The following is a 25,602-nucleotide window of genomic DNA, read 5'->3' as shown; positions in this document are numbered from 1 at the left end:
AATTCTCCATTTCTTGCAGGGATTTATTTTGGTATTCTAGGACTGCTACCCCTTCCCCACTTCCAGCCCACCTCGACCCTTGCATATATTATGGCTATTGTGGTTGATAATTTCAAGAAATAAACTCCAGTTTTCCCAGTGGTTCTCTTCTATGCCCCACATCCCTATATATCATCATGCCCTGGCACGGGCTGGTCTCCTCTAAGTTTTATAGCTGCGAAAACAAAGATTTGCAAATGTAGCTGAGGGATTTGCTGTGCAAGGATAACTTTTGCTAATCTATTCTGAAACAGGAGCAACGAGAGTGTGGAGATGCAAGTTTTTGGGTTATCAGATACAGATTGGGGGGGAGGGGCTTTACTAGTAAATCATTTGACAGTGTCCCTTCAGATGAAGTGTTAACACGGTGGTCCGTTAATACAGAACAAAGACCAGTACCAGACAGGATGGGCATTTGCTACAAGACTGTCCAGGAAACACCAAAAAAATGAACAAGGTTTCCAACGTCAAACTGTCTGGACTGCAGCCTTGTGTCCGAGGCAGCTCTCGGATGTTGGCCCCTTTGTGGAGGGCAGAGCCTGAATTATGACAGTTTGCTCTTCCCAAAGGAACTACATGTTATGAGTTTTGCTAGTTTGTAGGTGACTGATTGCATGGGGTGGAGGTGGGGGGTCTGAACTGGACTATATGATGTTGGTCTGGGATGGGTGTGGCCTACACAGAAGTGGTACCCGGGGGGTCCATCTGCCAGGGAAAGGCTTATGCTAACAACACTACCACTACATCTGTGTAATTAGGGCAGGTGGAGTAAGTTTCCCAAACACCGACTCCATTGTAGCAGGTGCTACTTCAGGAATGGTGGTTGGATAATCTTTGACGTCTGTCTCAGAAAAGCGTCTTTTCCTGTGCTCAGGTCCTGCCTCACCCCCGACTCCAGGCCCTTCCTCAGGGTCATGCCTAGGGTCTTTGGCGTCCCCCTGCAGACTATCAGTTGGTGTGCGCGCCCCGATTCCCCGGCGCTTTAAATTTACCTCTCTCCGCCTCCGACGTCTGCACAGCGTCAGTGAAAGCGCTGCCTGTCTGACGTCTCTCCACCAGCCTTCCCTTCGCTCGTTCGTTCCCTCTGTGTCCCGACTTCTTCTGACTTCATTTCCTTGAGGGCGGGACACAGAGGGAACAAACGAGCGAAGGGAAGGTTGGTGGAGAGACGTCAGACAGGCGCTTTCACTGACGCTGCGCAGATGTCAGAGGCGGAGCGAGGTAAATTTAAAGCGCCGGGGAATCGGGGATGGAGTGGAGGAGTAAGGTTATTTTTAAAAATACAACTACGGCGTGGCGCCCCCCTGCGGCGCTTACCGTGTTGGCATGGCCCTGCCCTTCCTGGATAGAATCTCTAATAAGCAGAGTGGGCACAGGAGTACAGAGTCCCTTTCAGGTCAGGAATCACTGCTGTTGTGCTCTCCATACAGCGGTACTGAGAATCAATACTGTCCTTTGTATTCAGGGTCTATTACTACTCATTTCTATAGTGCTACTAGATGTACACAGCACTGTACACATTATATGCAGGTACTTTCTCTGTCCCTAGAGGGCTCACAATCTAAGTTTTTGTACCTGGGGCAGTGGAGGGTTAAAGTGACTTGCTCAAGGTCACAAGGAGCTACAGTGGGAATTGAACCCGGGTCTCCAGGATCAAAGCCCGCTGCACTAACCCTTGGGCTACTCTTCCACTCCATCTGGTTTAGCTAAGTTTCATTGTAGTACCTAAAGGCCACCAGGGGTGCAGGTGACATGAGCCCTGGTGCTTGTGGTCCTTGACGGTTCTCGATAGATAAACTTTAGTCTCACAAAGACCAGATTCTCAAGAAAAGCTATTTCATTACTCTAAATATAGCCCACCTGCATCTGTGACCTGCAACTAATGTTTTTATCAAGTGCTCCCTGCCAGCTCTGTGCCATATGGGACATTCCTGGAGTTTGCTCCAAGCCGTGCATTCTGGGACTTGCAGTCCTCATGACCTGATCAAGTGCTTTTTTGCTAGGACATGAGGTGAATCAGTAAAGCAGGATACATTTCCTTGCTCTAAGATTGGGATGCAAGATCCCAGAAGCGTCAAGTGTACTCAAATGGTTAATATATAGACCTTTGCTAACATCCCCTTTGAATGAAAGAGAAGTCCCAGGCTCCCCTCAGTGGGACAGAGGGTTTCTCTATTTGCTTTCCCAGTAGGGGGTGGGGAGAGAACAGGAATCCCTACACAATTCACCTGCCCTGGAGGATAACCCTCTTCATACAGAGTTTTTCCCAGCAGGTAAAAGTGGTTCCAGGGTCCTGCAGGTAGTGCAGATGATCAGGGCGCTAAGGAGTTGAGGGTGCAAGGATCACTTCCAGTCCATCATCTCCCTTGTGATGGCTGTGGTGCAGTGGGCAGAGCGGGGGAGGGGGAGTGTCAATCAGAGTGCGATTCCAGCTCGGGATGCTTCCGAGTGGCTCAGCCCTCACCTCCTCAAACAGAAGTTCAAAGATTCGAGGGGGATTGGGAGCGGGTCTACAGCTTGATCATCTAGGGTATACACGGGACTCATGTCTATACATTTGTTTACGTGTCTTCGGACTGAATTTGGACTTCAGATATAATTAACACGCTTTTTTCCAAATCTGAGCTTGGTGAGTTGCAATTCAGACATTTTTCCATGCTCGACGGGGTCACAATCGAGATTGTACCTGAGGCCATGGATGGTGAAGTGACTTGCCCAAGGTTGGAAGGAGCAGCAGTGGGCAAAGCAGGATTTTAACCCTGTCGTCAATGAATAAGTGTGGGGGTGGCTGTATCTGTCTTTGCCTCTGCCTGTCCTTAAATCTGAGTCAGGCGAAAGAGTTCTTGACCCAGGCAAACTGAGGCGACAGGAGCTGCTGTTCTGTCCCTGGGTCAGATCCTCCCGCCAGGACTGAAGGAAGAGGGTCAGTGCGGTCTCTCCTCCTCTCGCCCTTCATCTTCTCTGTGACCACAGGCGTGAAGCCACATCCACGTTAAAATATACTTTGTCTCCTGTTTTTCCCTCGAGCTGCAAGAAGAAAGCATAATCCAAATAAGGAAGAGGGTCCCTGCTTCCAAGAGCTTAAATGTGTACTGAGGAAACGGGGAGACACCTATGACTTTTCTATTTCCTTATTTTCCTGCTTATATATTACCCCCTTCCCAAGAGGTTATAGAGATTGAACAGCCATCAAAAGTATATCATTATACTATGTTCTCCCCCCCCCCCCCCCCCCCCCCCCACTGGTTCCTTCATCATACATATCCTCTACGTGCTGGGACATGCTGAGGCCCCCATCTTCCATCCCAGTCTCCTCCTACCTGTGTGATGGAAGATTGAACTCCGGTACCCCGGATCCTTCTGCAGCTGAACTTCCTTTAAGGAGAAGATGGAGGCATCTGTGAGAGGTGGGAGAGAAAGAGGAGAACGTTATCTGAACAGGAGCTGCTAAAATCTTGGCAGGACAGAGCCCTAAGTATGTCTTGCAGGGGCGTAGCCAGACCGTGCAGTGGGAGGAGGCCAGAGTCTGAGGTGGGGGGGGGGGGGGGAATTTTGGTCTGCTGCCCCGCCGTCCTGCCACTCCTCACCCACTGCTGCAGTAAATACCTTGGCTGGCAGGGGTCCCCAATCCCCGCCAGCTGAAGCCTTCTCCGGCGCTGCCGCATTGCCTGCCCTGCTCTCTCTTCCCCCTCACGACCCATACGCTCCTTTTAGTGAAACTGAGCATGCTCAATTTTACTAAAAGGCATGTGCAGGAAGTGAGGGGGAAGAGAGAGAAGGCAGCTGGCAGGGTTTGGGGGCCCCACAGCAAAACCAGGGGCCCAAAGGAAATTTGAGGGGGCCCAGGCCCCCGTGGCCCCACATAGCTACGCCACTGGATGACTGAGCCACATTTCAGCATGTGCTGGTGCTGTTTATTAACAGTGGGCAAAGCCAGACATTTCATAATGCAGTATTCCTATCCGAATATCAGGGACTGGCCACAGCCAAGTGCAATATTCCTAATGCTCTGGGTTTGGCACAAAATAGTGTGATTTATAGTCATCTTCAGGGAATATGGCAGAAAAGACACTCCCCAATAGCAAAGCTAATGGGGGCGGGGCAATTTTAAGAGGGAGATTTTCACCACGCATGCACAATGCACCCCATTATTCCCTGTACCCCTACTTATTCTAGAAAAAAAAACCCTACAGGCCTTAGTCTCCCATTCCCCACAGGCAACAACATAAATGTCCACATACACCCCGAAGCAACTCATTCAATTGTCCTCTTATGTCACCCACCCAAGAATTCCCGCCTTACCACCTCCTGTCAACATTCATCCCCTCTTGTATAACCCTCCTCACCTTCCCCTCGTTTAGCAGTTCCTTCACTCCTAGGTCTGACCTGTGCAAAAGGGTGTCTTATTGTAGGGTTACCATATGTACGGTTTTTGACAGGGCAGGGTTTGCCAGCCTGTCCGTTTGTACAGATTTGCAGAGGAATGGGCAGGCTGTCCTATCTTCCCCTCCTTTACCGGCATGTCTGCAGACTGTCTTTCTCCTGGTGCCGATTCAAAGTGGCTGCCGAGAGTTCAAACGTCGGTCTCGCAAGACTTCCACAAAAGTCTTGCAAGGTCACTGCTTCAACTCTCGGCAGCCATTATGAATTGGTGCTGGGAGAAAGACAGTTTGCAGACGCACCGGGCAGAAAAGAGACCACCAGGGCACCACACTAAGGCAAAAGAAGGGAGGGAGGGAAGGGGTAGTGAATGGAATCATGTGGGTGGAGGAGGGGGGAAGAGAAGGAATCTGGCTTTCTTTGGAGGGTCAGTGACAGAGGGCGGGGCATGCGTCCTCTTTTTTTTCTTACAGCAAATATAGTAACCCTATCTTATTCTCCCACTCTGCCCTGAGCCGAGTCCCAGAAACCTGCTCCAGCCCCTCCACTCCTATTTCTTCCCACACACTCTCTGTTGGCATGGGGACACATCAGAGAGGAGGGGGTGAGGCTGAAACAGATAGGACAGAAAACAAATGGCTTTACTTCTCAGGCTGCTTGGAGGAAAAAGACTGGTGCAGTGAACAGAACATTAAACGGGAGGTGAGTGTGTGTGTGGGGGGGGGGGGGATATCCCCTCCCCTTTGGTCACTCACTGTCAGGCAGGCTGTACACACGTTCTCCCAGGGGCTTGAAGTAGGGATGTCGTAGACCCACCTCAGCGGAGATTCGCCTTTTGGCTTCATACTGAAATAGAGACGGGCATTAAATTACTGAGACCTATGAACTCCAGTTCCATTGTTCTCATCATGCCCTTCATTTGAGACTATTCCAATGCCATCTCATGACCTTCCCTGCTTGCACCTCTGTATCTGCAACTCCTCAGCCCCTCTCCCTTCCGATCTCCCTTCTGTTTCCATTATATGCAGGTACTTTCTCTGTATCTAAGTTTTTGGACCTGGGGCAATGGAGGGTTAAGTGACTTGTCCAAGGTCACAAGGAGCTTCAGTGGGAATCAAACACAGGCCACCAGGATCAAATCCCACTGCGTTAACCATTAGGCTACTCCTCCACTTTCACATCCTCTCTTCCCTCCCCTCCTGAACTCCCCTTCTCCGTCCCACCCCATCCTATCTTTCAGCCTTCATTCGAAGGTAAGCTCTCAGTGGTAGGGACTGATCATCTGCAGCAGCTGCTTATTTTGTGTAGGTGCAATATGATGCTGTCTCTCCCTCCCCTTGTGAACACTTGACACTGCTCTGGAATTTATAAATAAGACTTATTATGGACAGGCTAGTAATAAAAATCTTTCTGAATTACAGATTGTACATCTCAGTGATTCTCATGCTTCATTTCTCTGACCATCATTTCAAGAGCTGCTGGTTAGCACCTGAGTGATGGCTATTACTGTGCCATGTTAAATCAGACCAATGGTCCTCTGAACCCTGCATCTTGTCTTTGACGGTAGCCAAATGGGTTACCTGGAAGTGCTCAGATTTTCCTGTGGAGAAAGGAGGGAAATCTCACCCGTTAAAACCAGCTTAGGTGGAGGCACCAGATGCCACACATACAATGGGCTGACAGGGCTGGTCCAGGGGGGCTCCCGAGGGGGTGTAACATGGGTTAATTGGAAGTGCTCAGCTTTTATCAGGGAAATCTCTTCCGTTTGGGCATCTACCTGGCAAAACATTAATGGTCTTCTATACCAGCAACTTGTCCACAATGTTTTTTTAAACCCAGCAATACCTACTGCCTTAATTGCGCACAGACTGAGAAAACCATTTGTTCTAAATCAGCTGCATCTTCGTTTCATGGAGTGACTTCTAATCCTAATCCTGTTTGAAGGAGTAAACACAGGATTTTACAGACCTCTCTCACATCTCCCCTAAGCTGAAAAGCCCCAACCTCAGCCTTTCTTCATAGAGGAGTTGAGATGTGGTGACCAGAACTGCACAGAACACGCAAGGTGCAGTCACAGCAGGGAGCGACAGAGGCAGGATGATTCTCTGGTTTATTCTCTATTCCTTTCTGTTTGCATTTTTGGCTGCTGTCGCTGCCACGCACTGCACTGCGCTGTGCCATACACAATGACTCCTGGATCCTTTTCCTGAGTGTCGACTCCTAACACGGAACCCGTATCACGTACATATCGCTGGGACTCTTTTTCCCCACGTGCATCACTTTGTATATTGTCATATTAAGTTATATTATCTGTCATCCCGATGTTTAGTCTCCAGTGTCAAAATCCGTTTGCAGTTCCTCATAGTCTAGTTGTAATTGAACTGCTCTGAATAATTTTATCATATCACCAATTGCCCCCTTCTATAAATATGTTGAAAAGCAGATTGCCTGGCGCACTCCACTGCCGACATTTTTCCATTGGGAAAACTGACCTTCGAGTCCTGCTTTCTGTTTCCTATCTTATAACCAGCTCCCAATCCACAGTAGGGCATTGCTTACTATCCTATCTCTCTCTCTCACGAAGGACCTTATCAACCACCTTCTGAAAATCTCAATACCCTGCATGAACACAGGCTGTCTTTTATCCCCAGGCTTATTCACAGCTTCAAAGAAATCTAATAATTAAGACGACATTATGTTCCTTTGCTAAATAGGCATTCGCTCTTCTATATCAAGCCCTGCATATCCATTTGTTCAGTAATTTCGTTTCTATAATTTTACCCAGCTCTGAAATAAGGCTCACTGGTCTGTAAAATGTATGCTTCATTGCTATACTTCCTTTAAAAAAAATAGCTATTCTCCAGTCCTCGGGTCCAGTGGCAGATTTGAATCCTTGGTTATAGATTACCAGCATCAGGTCTTTGGTTTCATGTTTAAGTTCCTTTAGAACTCTGGGATGAAACCCATCAGATCCTGGTGATTTTCAATTATTTGTTTTGTCAATTTGCTCCTATCAGTTTCACAATGAATTCAAACATGCGTGGGATAAACATAAAGGAATCCTGTTCAGAAGGAATGGATCCTAAGGAGCTTAGCCGAGATTGGGTGGCAGAGCCGGTGGTGGGAGGTGGGGCTGGTGGTTGGGAGGCAGGGATACTGCTGGGCAGACTTATACAGTCTGTGCCAGAGCCGGTGGTGAGAGGCGGGGCTGGTGGTTGGGAGGCGGGGATAGTGCTGGGCAGACTTATACAGTCTGTGCCAGAGCCGGTGGTGAGAGGCGGGGTTGGTGGTTGGGAGGCAGGGATACTGCTGGGCAGACTTATACAGTCTGTGCCAGAGCCGGTGGTGGGAGGCGGGGCTGGTGGTTGGGAGGCGGGGATAGTGCTGGGCAGACTTACACGGTCTGTGCCCTGAAAAGGACAGGTACAAATCAAGGTAAGGTATACACAAAAAGTAGCACATGTGAGTTCATCTTGTTGGGCAGACTGGATGGACTGTGCAGGTCTTTTTCTGCCGTCATCTACTATGTTACTATGTTACTATGAATACCTATGGTTCCTTTGAACTAGCTCTTTCAAAGAACAGCTCTAGTGTGGATATCTCCCCAACATCCATTTCAGTAAGCACTAAAATAAAAATTAATTTAGTTTCTCTTCTACGGCCCCTTTCATCCTCCAGTCATCTAATGGTCTAACTGACTCTTTGAGGTTTCTTGTTTTTTTATGTATTTGAAGAAGTTATTATTTTTGCTTCTATGACAAGTTTCACCTGAAGTTCTATCTTGACTGGCCTTATTAGTGTTTTTTGTGCCTGATTAGAACCTACTTTCCATATTTTAAAGGATGATTTTTGAATTTCATAGTCTTTCACTACACAGTCATTTGATCTTACTGAAACGTTTGTACCTAGCTGATAAGTTACTAAGTGATCTTCATATCTACGTCCCACCAAATATGCAATTGCATTTCCCAATAGAACGGGATACGTCTTTATACATCCACTTATCAATAGAAATCAAACAAAATAAAACATGGAAAAGAAAATAAGATGATACCTTTTTTATTGGACATAACTTAATACATTTCTTGATTAGCTTTCGAAGGTTGCCCTTCTTCGTCAGATCGGAAATAAGCAAATGTGGTAGCAGATAGTATATATAAGAGAAACATCAAAGCATTACTTTGACAGTCTGACAGAGTGGGAGGGTGGGGGTATGCATGGGGACATCAAAGCATTTCATTGATATTCTAACAGAATGGGTGTTGGTAGGTGAGAGGAGGGTAATAAACAGAGAAATACAGCTTATGGTTTGTAATGGGTTAGAAAACCCAGATCCTTATTAAGTCCTGTTTGTTGGGTGTCAAAATATTCAATCATTCTTATTTCAAAGGTCTTACATTCCTGTATTGTTTTAAAATTACCTTTCAGTATTCTTACTGTGAAATCACTGGTGCGGTGTTCTGGTCTTGTGAAGTGTTGGCCCACAGGGGTGGGGGCTTGACTGGCATCGGCTATTTTCATGTGATGTCTGTGTAGATTGAATCTTGTCTTAAGCATCTGGCCTGTTTCTCCAATATAGCATCCTTCGTTACATTTTTTACACTGAATGATATATACCACATTGGAAGATGAGCATGTAAAATAGTCCTTTGTTGAATATTTTTCCTTTGTGAATGACTGACTGTGGGGTCTTGTGAAATGTTTTGGCATAGTTACAGGGAAACGTGCCCTTTTCTTTTTCCGTCTGTGTTGGAAGTTTACTTCTGATCAGCTTGTGTTTTAAATTTGGTGGCTGTCGGAAGGCAGCACTGGTGGGGATGGGAATATCTCTTTCAGTAATTCATCTTCCTGAAGTAGTGGCTGTAGGTCTCTTATGATTTTCCTCAGTTTCTCCAGCTCTGAGTTGTATGTCACTACAAGGGGAATTCTGTCTGTGGCTTTTTTTTCTTTGTACTGTAGCAGATTTTCCCTGGGTGTTTTGAGGGAGGAGGCAATATTCTTGGAGATTATCCTCGCTCAGTGTAAAAATGTAATGAAGGATGCTATATTGGAGAAACAGGCCAGATGCTTAAGACAAGATTCAATCTGCACAGACATCACATGAAAATAGCCGGTGCCAGTCAAGCCCCCACCCCTGTGGGCCAACACTTCACAAGACCAGAACACTGCACCAGTGATTTCACAGTAAGAATACTGAAAGGTAATTTTAAAACAATACAGGAACGTAAGACCTTTGAAATAAGAATGATTGAATATTTTGACACCCAACAAACAGGACTTAATAAGGATCTGGGTTTTCTAACCCATTACAAACCATAAGCTGTATTTCTCTGTTTATTTCTCTGTTTATTACCCTCCTCTCACCTACCAACACCCATTCTGTTAGAATATCAATGAAATGCTTTGATGTCCCCATGCATACCCCCACCCTGCCACTCTGTCAGACTGTCAAAGTAATGCTTTGATGTTTCTCTTATATATACTATCTGCTACCACATTTGCTTATTTCCGATCTGACGAAGAAGGGCAACCTTCGAAAGCTAATCAAGAAATGTATTAAGTTATGTCCAATAAAAAAGGTATCATCTTATTTTCTTTTCCATGTTTTATTTTGTTTGATTTCTATTGATAACCTTTAAGAGTGGACTAACAGGGCTACCACACCTCTCTACATCCAGTTATAAATCCCTTGGTAGGTTCCCCTCCTGCCCCCCCCCCCCATTCTCTCCCTTCCTTCCTTGCTGGTAGAAGACTAGAGAGGAACAGTCTCCAGTACTGGCCCGTCAGTACCTCTCAGTCTCCCTTCTCACCTATAAACCCCATCTGTATTCCTAATTACTGCTTACAAATCTCTTGGCTTAAAAAGATTGTTTAACTGAATGTTCCAGAAGCCACTGGGGAATGGCATTATCGTATATTCTGTTTATAGTGATTGTACACTCAGAATCTACACCATGACAAAAATATGTCTAATTCATCCATCTCTCCTTCTGCCTTTATCCCCCTCCTCCTTTCAGTTCTTCTCATATCTCTGCTCTCCTAACCTCCATCCACCTCTTTATCCTTCCATCCAGGAATCTGTCTGTAGGTCTCTGTCCTTGGTACTGGACCCTCTACAAGCCCAAGGACGTAAACTGAGTTCTGCATTCTCAAATGTACTCATTGCTTGCAACCTGCGAGAGAGTTAACCTACCAGAAGGAGGCTTATGAGTAAGTCTAGACCTTCGGTATCCAACCTAAGAAAAACAGAGAAGAAGGGACATATTACTGAGTTCAAGGTCTGATTGGGTGTCTACAAATTCCTTGGGACAAGAACTTCCAAGTTTATATCCACAATAAATCAGAAGCTGCATCATTGGACTGACCAGTCCCTTCAGGACTTGTGTTGTTAGTAGAGGTTTAGGATGGTCGCGCCCTCCTTCTGGCCAGGTTCATATAAATTTGGCGTAGGGGGGGCATTTTCGCCCCGTGCTTGTTACACAACATACATTCCTCTCTCACTCCCATTTCTGGGTACTCTGATTTCTGTATGGATTTTAATTAGAGCCGCATTTCGATTAAAATTTAAATTGTGATTAATAGTGTGATTAAAGGTACATTATTTATTTTTTTTCCCACTCCAGACCCTTGTAACTCTGGGCAAGTTGTTGCCCAGAGTAATAAAGAGCCGTAAGTGAGTGTGTGTGTGTGTGTGGGGGGGGGGGGGGGGGGGGGGAGGGGGAAGATAAAATAATACCTTTAATCACACAATTAATCTTGATTACAAATTGTAATTGAAATGCAGCACTAAAAAAATTAAAGAATAAAAAAGTAATGAAAAGGTAAGAAATACAAAAAGCAAGCTGAAACATTAGAAATCAACAGAATCTAAAACAGCTATAAACACACAGCCTTACAGTTTTCACACCTACTTCAGAAAAGGAAGCCTAATTTTAATGGTTTGATTTCACAAGAGATTCATAACTATTCACAACTAAAGACCAATAAGTGAAACTAGACCCTGGATGTGTCCTAGAGCTGTGTTTCCCAAGTCCGGTCCTGGAGCACCCCTTGCCGGTCAGGTTTTCAGGATATCCGCAATGAATATGCATGAACAGGGGAAGCCCGACCATTGCGGCATTCTTTTGGGGAGCGGCATCTCCCCCTTCCTTCTTCCACCTCAGTTTCTTTCTTCATGTTCCAAAAGCCAGCGGCAGCCGGCACAATTCCCAAATGCTGCCGCTGGCACCTGCCTCTTCTTTACTGCGTCTGCCTCTCTGATGTGACCGCAGTAGAGAAGAGGCCGCCGGTGGTTTTGGAACAAGAAGAAAGAAGGTAAACTCGGGAAACAGGGTGGAAGAAGGAAGGGGGGGGGGGGGGAGAGATCCCACAACTTGGCCCTGGGGAGGGGGGCAGCATCTCAGCCCAGGGAGGGGAAGCATCTTGCCTTAGGCCGTCCCTGGGCATGAAAAAGATTTGCTTATAATGGAGGCAGTGTATGCAAATCAAGTTTGTCCACATTCGTTGTGGATATCCTGAAAATCTGACTGGCAAGGGCTACTGCAGGACAGCAAAACGTTTGGCCTGTAGGAAACAAAATTCTTGGAAAGAGTTCAAACCTATTGTGCTCAGACAATTAATGAAAACAGTTACTGCATGTTTAAACCTGTGTGCAACAGCAATATCGTACAGTTTGCCAAACCAGCAGTGTCGAGATTTTTCTGAGAATATCTTAATTGCAATTTGCTTTTACGTATGTGTCTTTGCATAGCAGTTTTGGTGCTGGAAGCAAAGAACAGAATTGCTACATCTAAATACTTCTGGAAATCATCATCTTCTTTAGCACAGAGGGTTGTGATGTGCTGAGATCTGAGAATTACCTTGGTGCATGATTTATCAAAGGTTGTGCTCTGTACTGCGGGAAATGATAGGCTCTGAATTCTTCGTTAGCTGTTATTCCAGACCAGGTCTCTTCTGTCGGGGTACCTGCAACGGGCAAGACACATCTTCAAACTCTATATCCCAGTTCTCGTGGCTCGTACCTTTACTGGTCTGCTCTCTCTTTACTGCATCTTGCTCACTGCAGTCAATTGTATATCCACGAAGTTTAACTTTTCAAAGTGGATTAGTGCAACTGTTGTAAAAATAAAGCTCACGGTGATGCACCACTTGTCTAGCGCCTGATATGGAGTGAGATGTGTAAATGTGAGCACACGGCTGTCCCCAGGCTGCCCTCCCTGTGCCACTTAATCACCAGATGCCCAGAGACAGCCAGAGGTGTGATCCTCAGCTCCCTCTGGTGGCCAATAGAGAGAATGCAGACTCACCCAATAGCCGGAATATGAAATGTAACTCTTCTTTCACAGTGGAGCCGGGAAACATGGGCCGACCCGTAGCCATCTCGTACAAAATGCAGCCCACCCCCCTGAAAAACAAAAACAGGTGGAAACCAATGAGAGCAGAGCTCAGGTGCACAGTATCTCCACTTCAGCAAGTAGGTAAAAGCCTGGCTCTTCTTTCAAGCCTTTAATGAATGAAGAAACTAACTTGCTGGTCTCACACACACAGGGCCGGTCAAACCCGGTAAGCAGGGTAAGCACCACAGGGGGGCGCCTGCCTTCAAGGGCGGTGCTGCGCCGCCATACCGCACCGCCCTTGGGGGTTTAAATCTTTAATTGACCTCCATCCCAGCAGCCGCGTCATTTGAAAGCCCTGCCCGTCTCTAGCCTTCCCTCCCTTTGTGAGTTCGTTCTACAGAGTCCCGCCTTCTGATGTCATTTCCTCGAGGACGGGACTCTGAGGGAGGGAAGGCTAGAGACGGGTAGGGCTTTCAAATGACGCAGCCGCTAGGACGGAGGTAAATTAAACAAAGACTTAAACCACACAGGGTGGCAAGAAGAAAAAGGGGGATGTTGGGGGAGAAGAGGGCGGGCAGGTAGCCATAAATGGGAGGGGGGTGGGGGCAAAGGAGAATCGCTGGACAGGGGCAGGGTGGGAGAAGAGAGAAAGGAGATGCGGGGGGGGGGGGGCAACTCATAGTCTGCAAGGGGCGCCAGAGACCCTAGGACCGGCCCTGCACACACACAAGGACTAACACCACATCCTGTAGCAGGACTTTGCTTATCCCACTCCTCCCCGAGCTGAAATTGTTTTCCTGCACCTTTTCAGACTTAAGCACATATGTATTGCCAAACTGGGACAGACCAAAAGGTCCATCAAGCCCAGCATTCTGTTTCCGACAGGGGCCAATCCAGGTCACAAATACCTGGCAAGATCCCCAAAAAGTTCAATACCTTTTATGCTGCTTATCCCAGAAATAAGCAGTGGATTTTCCCCAAGTCAATTTAATAATGGTCTATGGACTTTTCCTTTAGGAAGCCATCCAGACCCTTTTTAAACTCCGCTAAGCTAACCGCCTTTACCACATTCTCTGGCAATGAAGATGGGTGGGCAGAAGAACTCAGCCTTGTCCCACAAGTGATTTGGTCTCTCCCTCTCTCGCCTGCATGCCATATGGTCTCTCAAATATCATGGACGATGACCCGACACGACTCGTGATTCGGCCTAATCGGCCTGCAACAGGAGTTGTGTCGGGTCGTTGTCCATGTTTTAGAAGAACTCTGAATAAATTCTGGTTTGGACATCAGCTGTGAGGAGTTTTCGTTACTCTACTTTTTCCATTTTTTTTTGGTGCCCCCTTTTTAGTAGTTTCCTTCTGTTTGTGCCTCTCTCAAATATCCGCCCCCCTCCCCCATATACCTTTCAAATAGCAGATTTTCACCGGCAGCAAGCAGCAGCTAATACACACTGAAGATGTCCAAGTAGAATGGATCAGAACAGTAATTATTTGGATAGGTGGGTAAACTGGGTTGTATTGGAGAAACGAGATTCCCCGATTCCAAGGTCCTGTTCTACTCAGCTATAAACCCGCCTATCTCCAGCTTTTGGTTCTATGAAAGATGCAGCTCACCACATATCGATCTGTGTGGAGTACTCGGTGGATCCCAGCAGGACATCTGGTGGACGGTACCACAGTGTGACCACCTCGTTGGAGTAGGTTTTTGTTGGCACAGATTTGGCTCTGGCAAGACCTGCAAAAGGGTGGAGAAGATAGATCATGGAAGGAACCCTGGGCTGGTATTAAAGCCAGAAATGTCATGTTCCCAAGAACAGTGTCTCCCCCTGGCTACACCTCCCCTTCCAGCTCACACTGTGCTCACCAAAATCAGCCAGTTTCAGCTCCCCATTTTCATTTATGAGCAGGTTCTGGGGCTTCAGGTCTCGGTGCAGAATCTTCCGTCGGTGGCAGTACGCAAGGCCCCGTAAGAGCTGAAACATGAAGATCTGCAGCAGAGGGAGGGGAAGGGGGACAAAGCTTTGTTTTAGCCAGAGAGAGCAAGACTTTATTGACATGAAATTGATAATGTATGGGCTTACTGGCTTACAAAATGCCTTCCTTAGGTGGTTTGAACATGCTACAATTTTTTATATAGTAACATAGTAAATGACGGCAGATAAAGACTTGTACAGTCCATCCAAGAGTGCCCAACAAGATAAACTCATTATACATGGTATGCAATACTTTATATGTATACCCGAGTTTGATTTGTCCTTGCCTTTCTCAGGGCACAGACCGTAGAAGTCTGCCCAGCACTCTTCTTGTACTAAGTTCTGAAGCTAACGTCGAAGCCCCTTAAAATTTACACTCCAGCCCATCCCTATCTATTCAGTCACGATCAGGGCATAGACCGTAGAAATCTGCCCAGCTCCCGTTTTGTTTCCCAATTACCGGCATCGCCACCCAATGTCCGCTAAGATTCCGTGGATCCATTCCTTCTAAACAGGATTCCTTTGTGTTTATCCCACGCATGTTTGAATTCCATTACCTTTTTCATCTCCATCAGCTCCCGTGGGAGGGCATTCCACATATCCACCACCAGCGCAGTGAAAACAAAAATTCCTTACATTACTCTTGAGTCTGCCCCCTTCAACCTCAATTCATGTCCTGTAGTTCTACTATTCAGTGGTCTCCACACACTGCCTCGTCCCCTGTGTCCATTATCTCTTGAAAGGGAGTAGACTGGGGTTGGAGCTAAAGCCAGGTTAGGAAGTACATTGGGAAAAGGGGCAGCCAACAAAATTAAAGCTGTCAGCCCTATGTACTGTGCATCTCCCTGTGTCCAGATCCCATGCCAAACTTACCTTTATATTGTGTATGCTCATCAGATTCCCACAGTTATCCAGATACTGCTTCAAGTCACTATCCTGCAGATAGAAAGACACCAATCAGATAAGTGAGCCAGGACCAGACCCCTGTCTGACACTGCTGCAGAGCCCAGGACCAGCTCTGATGCACTCGTGTGCCACTGACACTAAACTCTGGAATTTGTTGCCAGAGAATGTGGTAAAGGCGGTTAGCTTAGCAGAGTTTAAAAAAGGTTTGGATGGCTTCCTAAAGGAAAAGTCCATAGACCATTATTAAAATGGGATAAGCAGCATAAAATGATTTGTACTTTTTTGGGATGTTGCCAGGTATTTGTGACCTGGATTGGCCACTGTTGGAAACAGGATGCTGGGCTTGATGGACCTTTGGTCTGTCCCAGTGTGGCAATACTTATGTACTTATGACATGCTGGTAAGCCAGTCAAATCTGGTGGGTTTAGGGTCTCAGGAGAAAATGGACCCAAAGACAGGGTGCACATTTCATGCTGCTGTCTGAAAGGGACAGGGAAGAGGTGACACTTTCTTACCAGGTACTCAAAGACCAGCGTCAGGGAGCGCTCTGTGTGGATGATGTCATGAAGGGTCACAATGTTGGCATGTTTCAGGTTCTTCAGGAGAGAGACTACAAGAAACCAACAGTTATGCTTTGTATCAGTCAGAATATACACTACAGACCAAGGGGTCACTCATTCTCCCAGCGTAATGGGTGAGTGTGACCACAGCCACCTTTCTGAGGGCAGCTCAATTTCTCTTCTTGCACTGAACCCCATAGAGACTGTGTGAGCCAGGCTTCCCCTGCCGCAGGCTCAGTGCACAGAGAGTTCCTGGCACAGGAGCTTACCATCTGCTCAGTCAGTTCATGCATAATTCCACCCAGATCTACTTCTCCAGCATCTGTTTCATGGTTGCTCAAGAAAACACTGGGTTAGAACATTCTGTTGCTCTGAAGACCCTCATTTACATTACACAGATACTCAGGAAGTGAGAAGGAACAGGGAAACAGAGGGCACAGTTGCAGTGAAAATCTCTGACCCTACAGCCATGCCCCAGAGTCTCATGAAATAGCCAGACTTCGGTTACCCTCAGTCTAGAACTTGTGTTTGGACCTCTAGAAGCACAAAAGAAAGGAGGCTTCCAGGTTTGGAAGCAGGATACTTTTATTTCAAAGGTGGAGAGTATTTGATCTCTGGGGTGATGGGAGATGGAGAAGGAGGCTTTAACCTCGATGTAAAAACAGAAGCTTGCATAGCTACACCAGCAGCCGTACAGACTGTGACAGGACTCTTTGGCTTCTGTTTCTGTCCTGGTGTTTTTCTCGTGCAAGGGTTTACTACCTTCCCGTATGGCAGTACAGGGTGCCCCCTCCTCATGCTCCAGCCGGATCTCTTTCAGTGCCACCAGGTTTTCTGTCAGCTTGCTCCGGCCTTTGAAGACAGTGGCATAGGTGCCCTGGAGTATCAAATACAGAAAGCAGGGTGAATCTGGAGAGAATGACTCCTTCAGGACGATTGTTACAGGAACACTCAGTCTTTCAACAAAGTCTCTTGTCATTAAACTGTAATTAAACTCTGGAATTCGTTGCCAGAGAATGTGGTAAAGGTGGTTAGCTTAGCAAAGTTTTAAAAAGTCCATAGATTATTATTAAATTGGACTTGGGGAAAATCCACTATTTCTGGGATAAGCAGCATAAAATGTATTGAACTTTTTCAGGGTCTTGCCAGGTATTTGTGACCTGGATTGGCCACTGTTGGAAACAGGATGCTGGGCTTGATGAACTGTCGGTCTGTCCCAGTGTGGTAATACTTATGTACTTGGGATTCTGAGTGGAATCTTGCTACTCTTTGGGGTTCTACATGGAATGTTGCTACACTTTGAAATTCTGCATGGAATCTTGTTATTCTTTAGAATTCTAGAATCTCGCTACTCTTTGGGGTTCTACATGGAATGTTGCTACTCTTTGGGTTTCTGCCAGGTACTTGTGACCTGGATTGGCCACTGTTGGAAACAGGATGCTGGGCTTGATGGACCTTTGGTCTGTCCCAGTATGGCAACACTTATGTACTTGGGATTCTGAATGGAATCTTGCTACTCTTTGGGGTTCTACATGGAACGTTGTTACGCTTTGAAATTCTGCATGGAATCTAGAATTCTAGAACCTTGCTACTCTTTGGGGTTCTACATGGAATGTTGCTACACTTTGAAATTCTGCATGGAATCTTGTTATTCTTTAGAATTCTAGAATCTCGCTACTCTTTGGGGTTCTACATGGAATGTTGCTACTCTTTGGGTTTCTGCCAGGTACTTGTGACCTGGATTGGCCACTGTTGGAAACAGGGTGCTGGGCTTGATGGACCTTTGGTCTGTCCCAGTATGGCAATACTTATGTACTTGGGATTCTGAATGGAATCTCGCTACTCTTTGGGGTTCTACATGGAATGTTGCTACACTTTGAAATTCTGCATAGAATCTTGTTATTCTTTAGAATTCTAGAATCTCGCTACTCTTTGGGGTTCTTAATGGAATGTTGCTACTTTGGGATTCCAGAATCTTGTTATTCTTTGAGGTGTCTGCCAGGTTGTGACCTGGATTGGTCACTGTTGGAAACAGGATGCTGGGCTTGATGGACCTTTGGTCTGTCCCAGTATGGCAACACTTATGTAGGCAGGTGCTTGCATCCGTAATGAAAACATGAAAAATGCCAGGCATTAGCAGTGTACCCTCACATGCCCTTAGATGTGTATCAGGTGCCACTGTTAGCGGGATACTTCTCATGATCTGTGGCTCCTGCACTGCTGAAGCAGCAGAGACAGGACCCCAGAAATAATCAATGGGCTGCTGGTGCTAAACAAATCCCCTTCTCTCCCCAGTAGGAACTTTCATCCAGTCTTCTTACCTCCCCCAGTTTGTCCAGTTTGATGTAGGTTTCCAGTTTCCCAAACCCAATATCTGACTGCATGAGAAAAAAGAAAATGCATTACAGTTAAGGCTTATAGGCCCGCATGTAACTCACAATAATTCAGTGCGGGTTACAGAAGAATAAGAGAGGACAAAACATTAAAACTTACAAATATAATCAAGGCTTTTCAAATTTTAAGAATAACCAAGTTTTTATCCCATAGTTGGAATCGTGACTGATAAAAGCTGGGAGCGAGTTCCACCATTTTACACCTTGATACGCCAACCATAACAAAAATATTGTCTTATAGCGTACCCCAAGGGAGGAGGGAAAATGAAGCGACAAAGGAAATATTTAAACACTTCTAAACATTTTATCTAACATCGTGATCAAAGGTGTCATATTGAGGGGCCTGACCGTATAAAAAGACAAAGCAACACAGTTTAAAAACAGATTGAGCTTCCGTCGGAAGCCAATGCAATTTATGAAGTAAAGGTCTAGCACTCTCATACTTAGAGGTCCTATATATCAACTGGGCAGCCATATTTTGTAATGTCTGAAGGTGTCAATGAACGGCACTGCGACAACCAATCTAGATATTACAGTAGTCTAAGTCTGCCATTAATAAAGCCTGTACCAGTGGTGTAGCTACGTGGGGCCACGGGGGCCTGGGCCCCCGTAGATTTGGCCCTGGACCCCCCTGCCGATGACCCTCTCGACCCCCCTTCTGCCGCCAACCCTTCCCCACTGCCGCTGTTGCCGTTGCCTACCTTTGCTGGTGGGGAACCCCAACCCCCGCCAGCCGAGGTCCTCTTCTTCCTGCGCAATGAAGCCTTGCGCCGGAAGAAGAGGACCTTGGCTGGCAGGGGTTGTGGACCCCCGCCAGCAAAGGAAGGCAACAGCGGCGGCGGGGGAGGGTTGGCAGCGGAGAGGGTCATCGGCGGGGGGGGGGGGGGGGGTCATCCTTGGCCACCTTTAAATCTAGACTGAAAGCCCACCTCTTTAACATTGCTTTTGAGTCGTAACCACTCGCCTCCACCTACCCTCCTCTCTTCCTTCCCGTACACATTAATTGATTTGATTACTTTATTTTTTGTCTATTAGATTGTAAGCTCTTTGAGCAGGGACTGTCTTTCTTCTATGTTTGTGCAACGCTGCGTACGCCTTGTAGCGCTATAGAAATGCTAAATAGTAGTAGTAGTAGTAGTAGACTCGTAACCACTTGTAACCACTCGCCTCCACCTACCCTCCTCTCTTCCTTCCCGTTCACATTAATTGATTTGATTTGCTTACTTTATTTATTTTTTGTCTATTAGATTGTAAGCTCTTTGAGCAGGGACTGTCTTTCTTCTATGTTTGTGCAGCGCTGCGTACGCCTTGTAGCGCTATAGAAATGCTAAATAGTAGTAGTAGTAGGGTCAAAGTTGGTGGTGGTGGCAGCAGCGGGGGGTTGGCGGCAGAGGGGGGCTAAAATGTGCCCCCTCACCTCAGGCTCTGGACCCCCCTCCCGCCAAAGTCTGGCTACACCCCTGGTCTGTACTATTAATGGAGTGTGGCCTCATGTTCTGAAGTGCTGGGAAAGTTGATCTGAAGACGCAGGTCCAGATGATGGAAGAGCTGTAAATGCCTGTCTGAATGCATACATACAGAGCACCATGCATGTACACGCTCAGAACTAAAGCAGCCCCAGCTACATCCATGCAAAGATGCATGAACTTGCAGCCCACCCATCTGTAAGGATTCAGGGGTATTATGAGAGTGGGGTCATCATTTTATCATGGTATGATCATGGTATGTTTTTATACATTTGCTGTCAGTGTTGGTATCAGGCATGTTGGTGCCCAAAAGCCCACTATCGGGCTGGGCTTTTGTGATGAAAGAGCTAGCTACCTGCCTGGGGCTACCCCAATTCCACTTAGAAGGTCTATCCCCCAGCACAGCTCAGGTCCCCCTGCACCTGCCCCTTGTGCTCTACACTAGCACCCTCCTCCCACCGACTGGGTCCCAACCGCCTCTGGCGAGTCTCCCGCTCTTAAATTATCCCCAGTGGTTTCTAGGTTACTGGGGCCACATTGCCAGTGGTCCCACAGTTCCTGGAAAGCACTCATAGACCCAACACACAAACCACCAGGATTCTTAGTAAGTCCAGAAAAGCAGAGGCAATAAACTAAAAATGTTTATTGTCATGAAAAATTAGAACAATGAACAGAAGAGGTGCAATCAGCAAAACAATAACAGGTAACTGAAATATAGATCAATTATAACATATTCTAAACATTTGTTTACTATCTAACTAGTACCTGGGGAGTTCATGACATATAGTTGCTCACAGGTTATCAAACATAACTGTTTACAGGGCTTCTTTCTTTCTCTTCTCCCTGGCTAAGACTGGGGGAAAAAAAGCCAGCACATCCTAGATGAATTGAGCTCCTGGGCCAATCAGAGCCCAGAACAACAAGTTTTCAAAAGTACACTGTATCTTATTTCCTATCTGTGTTAGACTAAAGAAAAAAAATCATTTCTCTGTAACAGCTTTAAACATAAACATGCACCACCTGCTGGCCAAACTAGAGAACTACACTTCAAGAAATGATCAATACAGTTTACAGGCTTAAAACCCACTGTTTTGTTACAGCTTTTGGCAGGATTGGGGCCCCTATGGCTAGAGGGGAGCGGCAGAGGGCACTGGTTGCAACTGCCTAATGTTGACTTTGCTGGTTGTAAAGTGCTGTGATCTGGGTTGGAAATTCATGTTCTGATCCACATTCATGTAGCGATAATGTATAATGTATCACAGACTTTCACAAATGCTTCAGCTCTACAGATGGCTGGATATTATCCTCCTCCCCCAGGCCCACCAGCATCACATTCCTCTTAGCTCACTACATTCTTATGACAGCACCTTGCATTATTCATTAGGTAAAATCTGGGAAGATTAATGCTGAGGAGCCCCCGTCTCCAGCGCCCTCATTCTCCTTCCTTTTCCTGTGGCACTCACCAGAGATGCACGGCGGGACATTCTGCTGAGAGGCTTGGGCAGCTCTGGACTCTCCATCTGCAGCTTCTGCATGAACTCCTGGGGCAGTCGGATGTCCATGGGTAAGGAGAGTCTCTTGCTGAGATCCTGTGCAGAGAGACCAGGCGGGCAGTGTTACATGCCACAGCAGTGCCAGGGCTGCTCTGCCACTGCTTCATGACATCTGGTTGCAGTGAACCAAGCCGCAGCTAGAGGAGCTCAGCAGCTGAGAAGCTTCTCTGACTCTGAACATTTCGAAGTGACAAATTTATCAGCCTGCTAGTAATATTCAACAGAAGAGACAGTGAGCGAATACACAACAGAGACTCACATAGAACTGGGTGGAGAAGTACATCAGAGAGATGTAAATTAAAATGGTAATTCCCCCCCCCCCCCCAATAGAGATATCACCATATCACCAAAACATAAAACAGAGAAATTGACAAGAGATTATTAATATTATTTGCTGCTTTTGTATCCCACATTTTCCACACCAACTACTCAGCTCTACAATCCTTTCCTCTGTACTTGTGCCGAGCTTGCTTCCAGACAGATACAGGGGCGTACCTGCGTGGTGCCACAGGGGCCTGGGCCCCCGCAGATTTCACCCTGGACCCCCCTACCGCCGTCAACCCTCCCCCGCTGCCGTTGCTGAAGAGTTATGCTAGCCCTTGCTCTCAGTAAAATACAGGCCAATGGCTCATAATAAGAGCTAGGCTTCTTAAAATCAGAATCATCTCTGATACAAAAGAGAGCTAGCTTGTAAAAATCAGAGATCACCTTTGACACAGTTACATTTCACTGTGGCAAGTGCTGAACTGGCAAGGGTGGGGGCAATCTACTCTATAAAGAATCCTGAGATTGGCACCTGCAAGACGTCATAAGCAAGAGTTGCTATGTTTACGTAGAGATAGTGCTGGGTCAGCTGCACCCCGGGTGAGAATATCCAAAGGGGGGGCTACAGGAAGGTTTGGGAACATGTGAAGTCATTCTGATCAACTGATAAGGACTAGGAGCCCAGTTGAGACACCTGGGGTCCATTGAAATGAATAGGGCCAAAATTGTATATAAGCAGCAGTTTGAGGAGTATTAGTTCAGACGAGACGAGACGAGATGAGAAGAAGAAGGAGACGAGAGGAGAAGACGAACAGAGAAGGGAGACTCCAGAAGGCTAGAGAGAGAGAACGTGCCATGATATGCGGTTCCATTATGTGAATGCTTAACCTACCTGTATTACCATTGGTAAGATTGTAATAAACTATCTTATTATATCTACTACATACTGGGTTCCTTTCTAATTACAAGGGTCCATACTGCCTGACGGTGTAAGCCTGTCATGAGCAGATTCAAGGTTGGGAAAGCTAGATATTTGGAGGGCATATGTAACTTTGCCCAGAGAGAGATGAGACGGGCCACTGCTTCCGCTGCTTGATTAGCAAAGGCAGATTCTGAGAAAATAAACATTGCTTACCTTTGCTGGCGGGGGACCCCAACCCCCGCCAGCCGACCCGAGGTCTTTAAAGTTCTTCTTCATCCTCTGTGGCCATACTGCTGTTGAAAGCAGTTCGGAGTCTGATGTCGCAGCACGTTGTACGTGCAGGAGCGTCCTGCAAGTACAACGTGCTGCGACGTCAGACTCCGAACTGGATTCAATAGCTTTCAACAGCAGCACGGCCACGGAGGAGGAAGAAGAACTTTAAAGACCTCGGGTCGGCTGGCGGGGGTTGGGGTCCCCTGCCAGCTGAAGAAATATTTTTAAAGGCAGGGGCAGCTGGAAGCGGACCTCGGCTGGCGGGGGTTGGGGTCCCCCGCCAGCAAAGGTAAGCAACGGCAGCGGGGGAGGGTTGGCGGCGGGAAGAGGGGTGGAGAGAGTCGTTGTTGGCGGGGGGGGGGTCTGGCAATGGCGGGGGGGGGGGGGTAAAATGTGCCCCTCCCTCTGGCTCTGGCCCCCCCTACCGCCAGAGTCCAGGTACGCCCCTGGACAGATATAGTTTTAGTCTCCACCACCTCCACTAGGAGACTTTTCCATGAACTCACCACCCTTTCCATGAAGTACTTTATTACATTACTCCTGAGTCTGTCCCCTTTCACCTTCGTCCTATGGCTCCTTGTGCTAGAGCTTTCTTTCAGTGCATTTATCACTTTCCCACCTCTCGTCTTTAAGTTTCCCCCCATATGCTTTATGGACTGGTTTAGGTCCTTTAGAAGGTGGGGTCTCTAGAACTGTCCACAGTGCTTTGAGGTCTCCCCAGAGATGTCCACAGAGGCTCAATTGCCTTCTTTTTCCTGCTGGCAATTCCTCCAAGCATCCTTCTGCCTTTTCCCATTCCCTCTCTGGCTACCTTAAGATTATCAGGTATAATCACCCCAGGTCCTGTTCTGTTGTGCACAAAAAAACTTCACCTCTTCTACTGACAGTGACAAGTAGGACCTTATAGACTAATACATTTACTGAGGCATGAGCTTTTAAGGACCAGAGTCCATACAGTAAGGGGAAGACGCCTTCTGCTGCATCTCATACACAGATATCCCCTGGAACAAAACCCAGGCCAGAAATCCTCCACACACTGGCTGAATAGTGTGAACAGTACTGGACAAGCGCAGCACCGCTTACACCTCACCAGATGGCCAAAGAGGATTTACGTGCGGAATCTGTATCATTTTTGAACCTTCACACATGCCTGATTCAGTTGTACCTCTCTTTGGAGGCAGAGCTAGGTGGGGCACCAGGGGAGCGACTGCTCCCCCAAAATGGACTTCTGACGGCCAAGGCGCCGGTTTTTTAGCCATCCGTCGTACCTACGTAGTGCGCGTGCCCCCTTGCAGCCCACTCCTCTTGGCGTCACCACCTGGCTACACTCGTGCCTTTCTTACCAGGGAATGTTAATTATAAAAGTCTTTAAAGGAGTGGAGGAGTGGCCTAGTGGTTAGGGTGGTGGACTTTGGTCCTGGGGAACTGAGGAACTGAGCTCGATTCCCACTTCAGGCACAGGCAGCTCCTTGTGACTCTGGGCAAGTCACTTAACCCTCCATTGCCCCATGTAAGCCGCATTGAACCTGCCATGAGTGGGAAAGCGCGGGGTACAAATGTTAAAAAAAAAAAAAAGGAAGGAGCTGAGGAGCTTTACAGAGACTGTGAACCGAGCAGACGGTGATCTCTTGAGGTTAAAGGAAAAATGCAGCACTTGCCTCCATGGAGAACCTGCGTCGATTGTTATTTCTGTAGTGCACCGCAGTGGGGGATCCGCCCTGTGAGAGGGAGAGCATGCCGGGCTCTGCCCCATAGCCCCTTCCCAGGTGATTGAGCTGCAGGTGTCCTTGTGCAGTACCTGGGGAGAAGGAAATCCATTATTTTACATCACAGTCTGTTATTGTATTCCGCTAATGAGTTCAAGGCAGATCACAAACAAGAAAAAGTAGATAAAGCACCTAGGACAATATAAAAATGTAAAATTACTTCACTTTCCCATTCCCACTGGTCGTGCAACATTATACAACCTCCCCAAATCCTCTCCTGTATACGGCATGTCTGTGATCTTCTTAATATGGAATTCTAGAAAGTTCTAGAAACAGCAAGACGTGGAAAGCTATCAATGAATGTATCCACTATGCCTTAAACCACCACAGGGGGCTAATCTACCTAACCTGTGTCACCCCGTGCCCTCAATGAGGGAGATTCTACCACCTCTCTGTTAACCTGAGCTGCCCCTGCTTCTTAAGAGGCCATTTAGAGACAGGAGATTGGTCCTGTGGTATGGGACGGAACGTTTCTGCACTGTGTCTGCATTCCCCTTTGCTTTATAACTGTGCCACTCCTGCAGTCTGAGTACCCCAGAGCCTTCGGGCTTTCACAGGGCCCAAAAGGAACATACAGTGGATGTGGAAGGAGACAGTAATATCATCATAATAATAGTATCATACTGGGTGAATGCAGCACTGCATAACGGTGAAACGTTCTCATCAACAATTTATTTATTTATTGGGATTTATTTACCGCCTTTTTGAAGGAATTCACTCAAGGCGATGTACAATAAGAATAGATCAAACATGAGCAATAGGCAATTACAGC

General features: G+C 46.9%; 1 protein-coding gene across 2 annotated transcripts in view; it reads right to left on the bottom strand.

The window, feature by feature from the left end:
* Positions 1-1,662: 1,662 nt before the first annotated feature.
* CDK18 (cyclin dependent kinase 18) overlaps positions 1,663-25,602 on the bottom strand; it is a 76,227-nt gene continuing 52,287 nt past the window's right edge. For both annotated transcript variants that reach the window (XM_030221630.1, XM_030221632.1), the window contains 14 exons: positions 24,723-24,862; positions 21,516-21,641; positions 18,515-18,571; positions 16,956-17,070; positions 16,149-16,243; positions 15,601-15,663; positions 14,619-14,742; positions 14,369-14,489; positions 12,726-12,823; positions 12,279-12,384; positions 10,613-10,655; positions 5,175-5,265; positions 3,360-3,437; positions 1,663-3,066 (listed from right to left, as the gene is read on the bottom strand). In XM_030221630.1, coding sequence (XP_030077490.1) covers positions 3,032-3,066; positions 3,360-3,437; positions 5,175-5,265; positions 10,613-10,655; positions 12,279-12,384; positions 12,726-12,823; positions 14,369-14,489; positions 14,619-14,742; positions 15,601-15,663; positions 16,149-16,243; positions 16,956-17,070; positions 18,515-18,571; positions 21,516-21,641; positions 24,723-24,862 — 1,292 coding nt within the window. In that variant the 3' untranslated portion in view covers positions 1,663-3,031. The remainder of the gene's footprint in view (positions 3,067-3,359; positions 3,438-5,174; positions 5,266-10,612; positions 10,656-12,278; positions 12,385-12,725; positions 12,824-14,368; positions 14,490-14,618; positions 14,743-15,600; positions 15,664-16,148; positions 16,244-16,955; positions 17,071-18,514; positions 18,572-21,515; positions 21,642-24,722; positions 24,863-25,602) is intronic.

The sequence above is a fragment of the Microcaecilia unicolor genome, chromosome 12 (assembly GCF_901765095.1).
Source record: "Microcaecilia unicolor chromosome 12, aMicUni1.1, whole genome shotgun sequence".
NCBI classification, from domain to species: Eukaryota; Metazoa; Chordata; class Amphibia; order Gymnophiona; family Siphonopidae; genus Microcaecilia; species Microcaecilia unicolor.
The sequence above is the reverse complement of the archived record's forward strand: the minus strand, read 5'-3'. Positions and strand labels throughout refer to the sequence as shown.